The following is a 13,843-nucleotide window of genomic DNA, read 5'->3' as shown; positions in this document are numbered from 1 at the left end:
TTTAAAACATTTTACATATCCTTGAATGAAAATAAGCCAAATGTAAATGGAAAATATGACTCTTTGAGGGACTTTTCAGGATTATATCTCAGTCATTACATATTGGGTATAGCACATTTCACATCAAATTCAATCATAAACAAATATTTATGACAATTCAAAATTATTACAGTGAGATTGATTTAAAACCATTAAATGATCAAAAACATGCTATATAGTAATATAATATCAGGCAGGACAGCACACTAAAAAGAATAAGTAGAAGGCAAATAGAGAAAATGAAGTGTCACAATTTTGGGAATGAAAGCACCTGATTTAGTGAGGTCAGTGGGTCATGATGCTAAATACAATACTGTAGATAAAATATTACTGTGATGTGCAACTACCCCTGCATAAAGCAAATAATTTAGGAAAACATTTTAATCATTCATAAATATGTCACATTTAGGTAGTGAAAATGTACATTACTTACGTTTCTAACTTGAATTTGAATTCTGAGATGGACACATCTCCATTTACAGAAATAGCCAATTGGTCAGACATATCAGAGATAATAAATATTAACACCCCTCCTGTCACAAGAGTGTATAATAATGTTTTGAAGCATGAAGGGAAAAACCCATGACATTAGACTAAAAGGGTGACTACGAATTAACTAATACTGATTTTTATTGTACGTTTTTGTTTCCTTCTTAGACGATTATCATTAGTTGGTACATTATATAATTATTTCTGTGAATATTTATGCGAAATTGTACATTGTGTAATACTTTAAATGTGTTAACTGCTCTAAGATACCGCTTATAATAGAAACAAACAGAATATTAAATTTAGTTTAAATGGGCTGAGACCGTAAAATTTAAACGAGTTTATTACATGGAAGAATTGAGGATTTTGCTCTTTTAAGTATAAAGGCTCTATACAAAAGAAAGCTCGACTGAGAAATAATCAATGCACCTTTTTTTCTAGCATTGTTCCAGAGAACAGAATTATTATGTCCTCATATAAAGCCGCTTTTTACGTGGTGTCGAGCAGCGGCTCCCACAGGGTTCACAGGAAAGTCAGTAAAAGTCAGCTTTCCATAATTGCTGCAGGCGATTACAGTAGCTTTACAGCCTAGGGGTAAAAGTAACACCCGTATAAGCTGTTGAATAAACTCCGGATATTTCTTTAAAAACTTAAAAAAGTGACTGCACATGGTGCAAACTTTAATTAGGATCAACAAAAGTAGCACGGAGGTTAAATACAGCTGTTGTGTCAGGCAAACAAGACGCACAATTTACTCTCGGTGAATCCGCTAGCTCTGTGTCTGTATTTGGCATAGCGAGCGCGCGGCTAATGGCAAGTGTGCAACTCAGACGGACGTGTAATTAAAGAGCCACGCCTCGAATGACACTATCTGCTCGCTTCTAGCAAGCCGCCGTTTAAATAGGGTTGGGGTGGGGGGGACCAGCTCTCCAGGCGTGCGGGGAGCGTTTGTCGGTAGACAAGAAACTTTCTTCTTCCCATCTGTGTGTCCGGTCAAGCTATCATCGTTACCAAATCGAGGGAAAACCTTTTTTTTTTAATTTACTCACCCACTCACCAGGAGCAGCGGAACATGGCGATGGAGCGCCTCAAACTTTTATTTTTTTCGGTGCCAATTTTACTTTTGGTGACACCCGTTCATCTTACTTCTAACATGGAACCCATGTCGCTACCAACAGGTGAGCGCTTCCTTTTAAGTTTGTGTTCGGAGATCCTGAAGGATGTGACTTAATAGTGACTGCAAGGATGGCTACTTATAATCTATTTATTAAAAAGTCATTACTAGAAACTTGACACGCAATTTATTATTATTTATTTACCTGCACAACCGCTCAGCTTATTATAAATGGTTGCAACGCAAATGACCCAATGACTAAGCTGTAGTTTCTCCTGTTGGAGCAGCTTCTAGCCCGTTATATCCCAGCAGGAATTCGTATTTACATGGGTGACTGCACCCAGTTTTAGTTTGCTTAAAGCATTCTTCCTGGCTTCTCCGAGCACGGTCAGGACGTAAAAACGCATGGCTAGACAATACTGAAAGTAACTGTCCAATGAAAGGTTGTACGGTGGCGCGGGGTTTAGCTCTGCTGGCAAACACATTTTAAATTTAGTGTCAGCTGTGAATTTGCGGAAAGTGAATGTACGTGCGTGCGTACTCGTCAGTGCGTCTGAAATCGTAGACTTGCGTCCAGTCAGTCCTGCCCGATACACACTGGGTTATAAAATGGATGGACGGACTTCACTTCAGCTGCACTTTTTCAATTACCATTTTGAACTCCAGCCGCATCTCATTCATTACACGCCTGTTTAGTCGCAAAACGTTCATTTTTTAACAGAATTAACTTTTCGAATTATGTTAACTCCAGTATGTTTTCAGATGACGTCTTTACTGTTAAAAATACTCCCAAATGCTTCGTGTTTATGTGTAAGTAAATGTATAGGTAAAAGTATTGTTTTTAAGTGACATAAATAAAAAAAGGACTGCAGTGTTTACTGTTGCTGGCACACCTCGCCATAAGACTGTGGTTCGAATCCCTGTTTAGTCTCATGCTGCGTCCACTTTGCACTTTCTATCCGTGTCAGCGTGGGGTCTTCCCCGAGTACACAGAACTATGCTTTGCTCCGGACTAGCGTCCCGTCTAGCGTTTGCTCGTGTTTTGCCACAGATGCTCCCAGGAGATGCTATAGGATAACCACAATTCTGAACTGGATTAGCCAGGTGGAAGGACATAAAGAAACATCCAAGTATTTTTGTAAAAACCTGACATCCCTAAAAAATTATGTTAAAATGATGATGTTAATGATCTCATTATCTTATTATATAATTCAACATTTTATTAATTAGATATAGGCAATTAATTATCGTAGGTTTTTAAAATTTGCCTTTCTTCTCCTAGATTCAGTATTTCTAATCCTATTATTTAATTTGATCTGTGATTATCATTTTTAAAAGGACTATTAACAGCTTCCATACTCATAGTGTATTTGTTCTCATTTTTTGTGAAATGTAATTGTACATTGTAATTTGTATAACATACTTTACAAACATTATTTGATTTGATTTTAAAATAATAAATTTCCAAATCTGCAATGATACATCGATTAAATTAAAATATTGTATTGTGTCCCCTTTTGAAATTTCATTAGAGATAGTAAAAGGAGAGCAAATCCTTGATCTACATCTTGTCCTATGATTTGTAATCATGCTTGTTTATTTTACTGTTATTATTATTTTTTAAAGTTCAGTAGAATCTGCTTTGCTTTAGTATTGTGTAGGAAGATGTGCTTTGAAACACCAGCTTATGTGGACTTTCAACTTTGAGCTTTGTACTTTTTCAGGGGAAGAATCTACTGATGCACACTTCGTTTTCAAAGTCTTCTTATTTCAGACTGATAGATTTGATAAAGATAACTTTAAAATATTTACAAAAGGTAGATTTAAAAAATATATCTTGTATATATACCAGCCGACAAAGTAATTTACAATTCATATACTTTTTATGTCATTCAGCTAGATGATTAAAATACATTGCAAGATTAGGCCAGTTGATAAGACTAAAGTGGTCCATTATAAATGACTGTGTGTGTGTGTGTGTGTGTGTGAGTGAGTGGGTCCTGTGCTCATCATCTAGTCTGAGGTTGCTTTCTGTATTTCATTCATTGTTTATGGGAAAAGCTGCTCTATCTCAGGACTGTGCACATTCAGGAAACATATTTTTACGTTTACCTGTTTGAATCGGAAATCTGCCGCAGCATTTCATATTTATGTCACATAACAGAATACCAGCTGTTTATTTTCACTCAACATGTGAAGTTTAATAACCAAGCAATAAACTCAAACTTGAAGAATATAATTTTAAAAGATATAGTATTACTAAGCAAATTAATTTGCATTTTAGAGCATTTGATAGTTTTCATTCTTTAGCGAGTTACTTTGGCATTAGGAGACATTTCATTTGTTTGTTACACTAATTTCAGTTATCTTGAATTACTGAATCTTTTGAGAATCAGTTTTGATTCAGTAAATTGTTCACCTCAAGGTTTCATTTGAATATAAGAAGCAGTTCTTTGGATTTTGTTCTTGTAAGGGATTTTCAGGCAAGAATTAAACCACTGCATAAATAAAGTATTCTTCTTCTTTCACCTGCCCCTGTTAGGGGTGGCCACAGCGGATCATCTTCTTCCTTATCGTCCTGTCTTCTGGATAAATAAAGTATATGACCAGAAAATATATCCCACCCCCATCAATTCATTGCCTGTACTGGAAACTTGTCATATTTCTGAATAGTAAATTGATGAGTGCATTAATCCAATGGCAGTCAGTAACAAGAAAAGGAAAAAGAGAAACAATCTACTCAGAGTTCAGAAAAAAAACTCTAGAACTTATGTTTCTTAGAAAAATAAAAATGAAAAAGCAGGTCAAACTATGCCAGGTTTTTTGGCCAATAGGCTTTACAGCTACTGCCCATGCATTCAACAATGTACATGCTCAGCCGCAATTGTAAAAAGGGAGAATGCTGTTTAATCCACAAAGACCAGGAGAATGCACAAAGTCAAATAAACAAGCAGTGTCTCAATCAATAAATCAGTAATACCAGTAGATATGAGCTAAGTCAGTAACAATGCAATAATCCTATCTCGCTAATTCGAGTTTTTTTTAAGTAACTAGCAAGCAAAGATTTTGTATAGCCTTTAGAAACTTGGACACTACAAATACCGTACCAGCATCATAAATAGGAAATTGCCTGTGACATCACACCATGACAGTTTTTAACCATGTGGTAGTAATGACAAAAGGAATTGTCAATAGTATGGCAATAGACATAAAAAACATACACAATGGTGGGGTTTTGAACAAAAGTAAAACACAAAATGGTGGCACATATTAAAATAAAAAAGATAAAAAAATGATAACCTCAGAATGAAAAGGAAATTACAAAATATATACAATGATACACTGTTCAAAAGCTTCCTAAATAGTAAGAGTAAAATGGATCAGAAGTTACAGGCAGTGATTTTGGAAGAATACAACATTCTAAGGTCAAGAAAGATACCTCACTATAATGGCAGTGACACTATGGGGAGCAAAGTAATGTGAGAAGGAAAAAATAAAAAGATTTAAAACTGTAAAGCAGTGAGCATTCACTATGTACACCATTGTCCCCTTTAAGTTGGCGGCTTCTAGGTTCTTAAGAGATAAAACATAAGTAAATAGTCATGTAAATAGATAGTCTGAAAAATGTCTCTCTTTTTTTCTGCATGTGAAATCAAATAAATTGGGTTTCCATGAAGAAAAAGCAAGCCAATTCCTATTGCGAGGTCTGGAGGGAAGCAAGGCAATCTTTATTTGCTGCTTTAATTTATGGGCACACACTTAGAGCTCACGAGACCCACAGCAAGAGCTCAGTGTTCCTTATTGCTGTTTAAGTAGACAGTGTCTTGCCAATTTTTTCCCACATACTTTCAATATACTATGTAATAACCATGCAGTTCTCAGTAAGGAGCAGGTAGCCAGGCCCTTCACAAAAATAAATGCATATTGGAATGCAGAGTGAAGTTCATAAACACCTGATTATAGTTCATCATACAATACCACTAAATGAACACAACCTGATTTGATTCCTCCGGGTACAGCAGTTTAATAATGAAAGTCCAGTTTCATTTTGGTACTGGATAATCCCCAAACTGAACAATTTAAATGAGTCAAATATCGTGTGTTACAAGCAGCATCAGTTTAAGTCCTTCAGCTGCTTATGCAAAACACAATTGTGCCACCCCATTTCAATGTACAACATTACAACTAATGAGCAGTAACTCATAAAATACACATGCAGGCCAGTATCTGTGCGTACACATACCCAATTAGTAGTGTAGCACTAGGGGACTATACTTTAAGCACTCATTTGAGCTATACGACACACACGATGACCCTAGAAAATCTTTGAGACTTTAATTAATGTTTAATATACCTAACCAGCTACTAGTGGAAAATTGCAGATATGTACTGTCTTTCTCAGGCAAATCAACAGATTTAAACTAGACCTAAACAGGGAAATAAATTCCTCAGAAACCAGACTGGCAGCATATTATATTTATTATGCTTAGCTTTGAGAATGTATGCACCAGCCGTTCATGGCTAAAAAAGTCTTAAGTACATCATCTATTTCAATTTTCTGTGCCAGTGTATTTTCTACAGAAATTACGGCCACTCCATTAAGGCTGTCCTATTTCATTCAAAATTTCCTCACCTTGTAATGTTAGCTGCTGGTTAGTTTCTGTTTTGGAAGAGACATAACTGTTAACACTGCCCTTGGGATCAGAGCTATCTATGCCTGCTTGTGCTTGTGACGAAGCAAAGTGAATTGGAATCAGCACCTTGATGACTTAATGATAGCAAATTATCATCCTTGCTAACTGAGTCTATAAGACAATGTATTCTAAGAATTAGCATCTGTGTTTTTGGAGTGCCAACTCTTTAAACAGTCTCCTCTTTTTGCCTTCACAGCTAGACGGTTTTGGCCATTTTAAAAATGCTGCACATCACTAGATCATCAACAAGAACAACAATTGATTTCTTGTATAGCCCAAAATCACACAAGGAGTGCCGCAATGGACTTTAACAGGCCCTGTTTTTTGACAGCCCCCCAGTCTTGACTCCCTAAGAAGGCAAGAAAAACTCCCCAAAGAAGGACACTTTTAGAGAAAAAATTGAAAGAAATCTTAGAATAAGCCATTCAGAGAGAGACCCCCTTCAAGGTAGGTTGGCCATGCAATTGGTGTAAAAAAAGACACGGTGCTAGATGGCCAATCTGTCGTTGCCATTTGAGGAATACAATACAATAGTACAAACTACAAGGCAAAATTCAAGAATAGCTTAACAGCTTGTACCACTGATACAGATTTGATGAAATACAAGACAAGCCAGACATAGACAGTCCTGGAAACCTTGGCCAACAAGCCACCTCCTCCCTATTGACGATTCCACAGCTGAGGCAGTGCTGGGCTGGCCAGTCTGATGAAAGGACCCTTCTACCCAATAACTCCAGTGTTCCTTTATCAGAGATGACTTTTCCATAGGCAGGCAAGCAACTTGGCAGTAGAGCAGTGGCACCAAGAGCCACATGAGAGTAGTGAGAAGAGAAAAAGAATAGGTGAGCTTTAGTATCAGTTTATAAATATCGTATTACTTATATTTTAGTACCAATGACTAATAGCTGAGATGCAATATACACTGGTAATCAGTAGTTCTACTCAGGGTATGCTAAACTGAAGTAATGAGTCTTCAGCCTGGATTTAAAAGCTAAGACTGAAGGGACACCTCTTAAAGCAGCAGGGAGATCATTCCACAGCATCAGGGCCCTGTAACAAGTAACCAAAAGCTTGAGTCTCTTACTCTGCTAATTAGAATTGGTACCAGTACCATAGAGTTGGGGCATGGTTGGCCCGAGCTTAGACTGACACAATCTTCTGCCATTTGATATGATTAGAGAGAGCTTGGCAGGATGACATACCTTATGATCAAGTTCCTAATAGTTTGCATTATAGTTTAATGTGGAATATCTACAGAGAGTCCCTTTATGCTGGTACATTTTCCAGGCAATTGCCTAGTTTTCCTTTGTAAATGGGCCAGCCCAGGTTCTGATTTATGTACCAAGCAATGGTTCTTGGTAAAGGCAGTGCCATATATTCCAAAATTTTCAAACTTCAGATTGGAGAGCCTCTATAACCCCAATAAAAACTAAGTCTCTTTCCCAATTCAAAACTTTCATATAGGGTCTTCCTTATCCTTTCAGTTGTAGTCTTACTACAATCTTATATAGTGTCTTTCTGTATTTGTATATCCTCCTGGATTATAAGAAGGAACAGCACATTCTAAATGCAGTTATCTTTCACTAATCCACTTTTGTGAAAGTTTGCCACATATTGTATCTTGTGGTCTCTTACGTCTTTTATCTGAAACAGCACTTTTATCACTGTAAACTGTTACTTATTTTATTATTTTTTGACTAGTAGAATAACCTGAATAGATAAGAGCTGTTTTTTATGAAAAGATTATATAATAGCTTATAAAAATATTTTAATGATCTAATTTATTTACATTTTGTTAGGGTAGCAGCACCAGTGTTTCTGAATCCAGATAATTTACTTTCATGTAGACTTCATAATGATAACCACAGCTTTTTACTTGGCAAAGATTGCTTGTGCTTACATATTTACATGCACAATAAATGTCATATAGAAAGCATTTAAGCTCAGTAGGATGTAGATCAAAGACATGTTAATTGTAATGCAAATTTTTGGTACCTTTCAACACCTATTTTTACATTTCCTGTACACATACAATTAGTTAATTACACTTACTTAATAATATATGTAGTATTATATATCATTCAGTTTTAAACTCAGTTCTAAATCACTTATTGATACAAAATTGAAAGAGTGGCAAATGATGGGTGGGTGTTTGTCTTGTAGTAGTTTTCAAACTCCATATAATAATCACTAAGCCTTTACATTTAGAAACAGAATGCTAAAAGAGTTTCAGTATGTTTTAAAACATTTTTTTCCTCCAAATATATTTAAGACTGCCATTTTTCTATTTTTATAAGAAGCAACTGCAACATCAAAATGTAACATTTCAATGGTTCTTATTTCAGGACTTGGGAAGAGTGGTGCTAAGGATCTGTTTGTTTGTTTGAGATAGGGAGTCCAGATGTTTTGGTTACAAGGAAAACATTATGTATGTTCATTGTTTGACATGTGTTGTGCAGCAGCAAACATTCTCAGAAAATTAGCCTTATTTTAAAAGACCAATGAAAAATTTCATTAGATATTTTTATAGCTTAAGATCTGTTCATCTCCTAAGAATTATGTTTGTAGAAATATACAGAAACTGAGGGAATGAAGTCATTGAAATTAATTACAAAATGTTGTAAATGAATCCATATGTGCTATTTTGTGACGTGATAGTAGAGTTTCCCTGTGGGTGTACCCTAATAATTGTGGAAGATTTTTGTATTTACAGTAAATTTGCTTTTATACTGTAACTATCTCTTGCTTTACTGAAAAATCAGACTGTGATCACACCTATGCATGCAATACTCTGCACCCTGTCAAGTAAGCGAACTAGCCACCATGGCATAATATCTGAGGATTTGCCTCGGGCACTGATGTCAAAGGTTTTACCCCCGCAAGGAGAAGCAAAAGTGCGTAGACCTAATGAGCCCCAATTAGGGCAAAACATGTGTTGTGTACTTTTTGCATTATTTGGCAGGTAGTATTAATTTATCATTTCTATGATCTGCTTGTCACAACTGAGAGGGCATGATGGATATCTTCCAACTGGCCGACCGACCACAAGTGTTACCTGATAGGTGACCACCCATATATCAGATTGTGAACAGACTTACTGTATGCATAGATAGATAGATAGATAGATAGATAGATAGATAGATAGATAGATAGATAGATAGATAGATAGATAGATAGATAGATAGATAGATAGATAGATAGATAGATTAATAAGAGACCAAGTCCTTTCAAGATAACCTCCAATTTGCTTAATGTGCAAAGAGAAGTATGGAAGATGCTCTGCTGGTTATTCCACAACAAATCTATATATTTCTTGATAAGCCTGGATCATATGTCAGAGCACAATTTTTACATTACTTTATACAAAACTTTATTACATTATGGATTCAGGACATTCTTTTAAATAGTTCACAGTTAAAGTACATTACATTTTTTCAAAGTCGTTCTTCCAAATACAGGGGCTCCTCAGGACTGTGTTTTGTCTCTATTACTATTTACACTGTACACAAATGACCGAAGACTGAACAGTGACCACTGTTCCATTATCAAGTATGCTGATGACACCATTAGTAAAAAAATATACTCTAAATACAATCAGCTCTTACTTCTTCTGTGTAAACTCAGACTATTTAAACTGGATAAGGATATTATGATGTCCTTTTACAGTAATGTGATCAAGTCTGTCATCACTTACAGCTTCATTCCCTGGTTTATTAAGAAAATTAAAAAGAAAGAAACCTTCTGACTTGGCTGTCACAGTCTCAGTGAGGCATTATGCAGGTGTATTGCCATTCGTTTGAAGTCACATTTCCTCACACACTTTTGCTGCATAATTCATTGGCTGAAAGTACTCAGTGTTAATGTTTAGGAGATACGATGTGCTGCATTGTTTATAATGATGCCCACTTTTGTTTTAACTCTCTCCTTTGTTACTACCTGCAGGGGGGCCAGAGTACATCACATAACTGAGCTTGCCCTTTTAATTAATTTGTTGATTGAGTGGGCCTGTTTTGAAGTGATGTTAGCAGCCCAGCACACCACAGCATAGAAAACTGCACTGGCCATCACAGAGTTGTAGAATATGTAAAGGGTGTCACTACTCACATTAAAGGAACGCAGTCTCCTAAGGAAAAAGAGCCTGCTTTGTCCTTTCTAATTGAGTTATTCTGTGTCCAGTCCAACCTATCATTAATTGCTCATAGTTAATTGTCATTAATTACTGTTCTGACAAATCAAAAATTTAAAAGTCTCCATCAGATTATCAAACGTGCAGTTAAAGTTATTGGATCTGATGCAGATGATTTAGTAAGAGCATGTCAGACAGCAACTGGAAATCATCTCAGCTGATGACAGACAGCCATTGTGTACAGAATTTAACTTCAGCAAATCAGGTAGGATAGTTGCTTTAATACCTACAGAAATCTCTCCAGAAATTTCTTTTTTTCCCAGTGCTGTATGCCTTTTTATTAAGGAATATTGAAGATAATAACAATTTCAAGGAGTGTGAAGTTTTTCATATGTATCATGTGACCATTTGTGGCAAATGCATACTGTCAAACTGGTAGAAGAAGTATGCAAAGTATTTGTTTTCAAATGATATTAATATTTTAGAATTTCTGTCTAAGTGTTAACCTGACTTGTCTCTATTATAAGAAAATAAAAGTGTTCTGAAAGAGTACATTGACTTGAGCACCATTGTCATCTCACCTTAGCCCAGCTCAAGATTCCTTTCACAAAATGGAAAAGCGTTTGCTGAGCAAATATAATAGCTGGTACACTGCATTGTTAGAAGTTAGATGAGAAAGGAGGTAGTAACCCTGACAAAAATCACAAGTAGCATACTGTAGTGTCATAGCCCAAAAGCTAATATATAAGTGAACACCAATTTGCTATATTCATACGCCCAATTTGTATGTATCCTATTTTAATCTGTATTATCACCAGTTTTGTATTTCCAGTGGTCAGATAAATATGCTCATTAAAAAATAGTGATTTCCAACAAAACGGCAGGGAGAAATACAAGGATTCCTACATTGAATTGCCACAAAATGCATAATTTAGTATACAGGCACAGATCTGCCTAAAGCAACATTTCATATCTGGCTTAATTAGTTTATTTCCAAGTCTTATTTGTGTGGTTAAAAGAAAAAAGCTGAAACTTGGCTTAATAGTGATGTGCCACGATGTGAGTTTTGACCAGAATCTGAGTCTCTGCTACACCAGCAGGAATGCTATGAATGCTGAAGTCAATTTGCCAGAGAGATCAAATAGTTTAAAAAGCATACATAAGTATTCCTGTATTTTTATAGTGGGCAGTATATAATTCTAGCTTCTTTGATATTATTTGTAACTAAACTTTATTGTTGTGTGTGTTGCTATTCAGGATCGATATATATTAGGGTTGACAGTAAATTGTACAGCTCTTTTAAACCATATTCTCTAGCCTGAATAATATTTGTACTCGCACATTCCTGTGGAAGACAATATGTAGAGTTTGTGTATCTAGATTATTATAATCGTGATCTCTGACTGTATATTGCACACTAATGAAATGAAGATCCCTGCTGACATAAGTGCAGAGTACGTATGTTCTTCCCTTGTATGTTTCTTGAGGTTCTTTCAGTTTCTTTTCACATATTAAAGATACCTATGAGTCTAAATTGGTCCAGTATGAGAGAATGTCACTATGCCTGTGTGAGTGCTGGACTAGCTTCCTGTCAGGGGCTGGTTTCTGACTTGTACTCTGTCCTATCAGCTCCCTCAAATTATTTGAGGGAAAAAAGTATACATGGAAAATATATGTTGTTTGAATTTCATTAAAACTAGGGCATTTGATCTTAGCTTCAGTGTAGTATTCTATGACATGTTTTGCTGTGAAAGATATTGTATTAAGTAATGTTTAGTTAACTGAGATTATTAAATGAAGAATTCACACATGTACTTTGTTTAAAAAAGTAAATCTAATAATAACAATAATTATCAGAAGTTATTCAAGTAAACAAGTAGAAAATAGCACCTATAAAAAACTATGCACAATGAAAGGGTGAGCCATGCTCAAAAGTACTGTATTTTATTCCTTTTAGAAGGTGCTGCATTTTAGAGTGCGAAAACACACAATTAACATGGCCTTTCTCAATGTGATTATTTACTAAAACTGTTTTCTGTGTTGATGTAAAAGCTTATGCTTAAGGCTAAATATACATTCATTGTTTAAAGAAAACATTCTTCTGTATCCATAAGAAAGCCAACTGTAGGTTTTAATAGTAGTTCTCATTGTAGGTTATAATTTGTGAAAATGACATGCTATTTTGTATAGAACCCTACATTTTAAGTTTTCTCTTACAAAATAAAATGTCAATCATGACAGGTGTTAAGGTAAGGAAGATAAAAGTTTCCATCCACCAAAAATTACATTCTGTTGCACAGCTCAGTTATTTTTTTGTAATTTGGTGTGAAGTTATTCCTTGTGTTTCCAACTGAAAACTAAATTACTTTTCTACAGGCTACAATAAATAATACATTCTGTGATTTGAATTTGAGAAAAGTGTATTATGTTAAAATAAAACTCAAACTTCATGTTATTGAACATGTTTTAATTACTTGTGCAGTTTTTAATTACATTTGGTTAATTAGCCAGAAAGTCCTGGAGAAAACAGAGAAGCAGCACTTAGAAAACACCTTAGCTCAGATATGAAGCTGCATCTTGGTGCAAAAGATTTTACTGGGAATCAAAACAAATATATATTTTTATAGGGTTGCACCCTCAGGAAATGCAATACTACTACTACTACTACTAATAATAATAATTATAATAATAATGATGGTGATGATGATGTTTTAGTTTGTGGTTGGGGCAGCACAGATGGTGCAGTAATTAGAGCTGCTGCCTTATGGATCCAGCATTCTGGGTGTGAATCTATGTGGAGTTTGCACATTCTCCCTGTGCTGTATGGGATCTCCAGTATCCAGCACACATCCCCAAAGATGTACAGGTTAGATTAGTTAGTGACTCTAAATTGGCCCCGTTGTGAGTAAGAGTGAGCTTTTAAGTGTGTGTGGGACCTGTGATGGATTGGTATCCTGTCCAGTGTAGCTTCCCGCCTTGTTCTCAGTGCTTTTGGGATAGACCTTGACTATTTTGACCAAGAAATAAATTAAGAAGGTGTAATACAAAAATTAATGCAGGCATATACTGTATGCATGTTTGTAGTTTGAGCTCTGGAGATAACCAAGTACCTAATATCAGGGGCCTGCTACTTACCTGACTAAGTATTTTTATTTGTAGTTCCACAGATTTACACAATAATGACAAGCGTACTGATTACTTTAATCCTGTTTACATCTCTAATCTTGTGATCCCATCTCTTCTGCCTTGTCTTCTTGTTTGCTAATGCAATACATGTACATGCTGACTTTTCTTTAACTTGGTCTTATTAATTGATTGCTCTGTAGATATTTGTATATTTTTACCCTAAAAGATTTATCTTAAAAACAGCATACATAGATG

The 13,843-nt window shown here is 35.5% G+C and overlaps 1 protein-coding gene across 2 annotated transcripts in view; it reads left to right on the top strand.

Moving 5' to 3' along the window:
• Positions 1–1,306: 1,306 nt before the first annotated feature.
• Positions 1,307–13,843, top strand: part of plod2 (procollagen-lysine, 2-oxoglutarate 5-dioxygenase 2) — a 134,107-nt gene continuing 121,570 nt past the window's right edge. Inside the window, exon 1 of one of the 2 annotated variants that reach the window (XM_028794690.2) lies at positions 1,307–1,706. In XM_028794690.2, the coding sequence (XP_028650523.1) occupies positions 1,601–1,706 (106 nt within the window). In that variant the 5' untranslated portion in view covers positions 1,307–1,600. The remainder of the gene's footprint in view (positions 1,707–13,843) is intronic. The other variant, XM_028794689.2, reaches the window with a different exon arrangement.

This window comes from Erpetoichthys calabaricus, chromosome 2 (genome assembly GCF_900747795.2).
Source record: "Erpetoichthys calabaricus chromosome 2, fErpCal1.3, whole genome shotgun sequence".
Classification (NCBI taxonomy): Eukaryota; Metazoa; Chordata; class Cladistia; order Polypteriformes; family Polypteridae; genus Erpetoichthys; species Erpetoichthys calabaricus.
The sequence above is the reverse complement of the archived record's forward strand: the minus strand, read 5'-3'. Positions and strand labels throughout refer to the sequence as shown.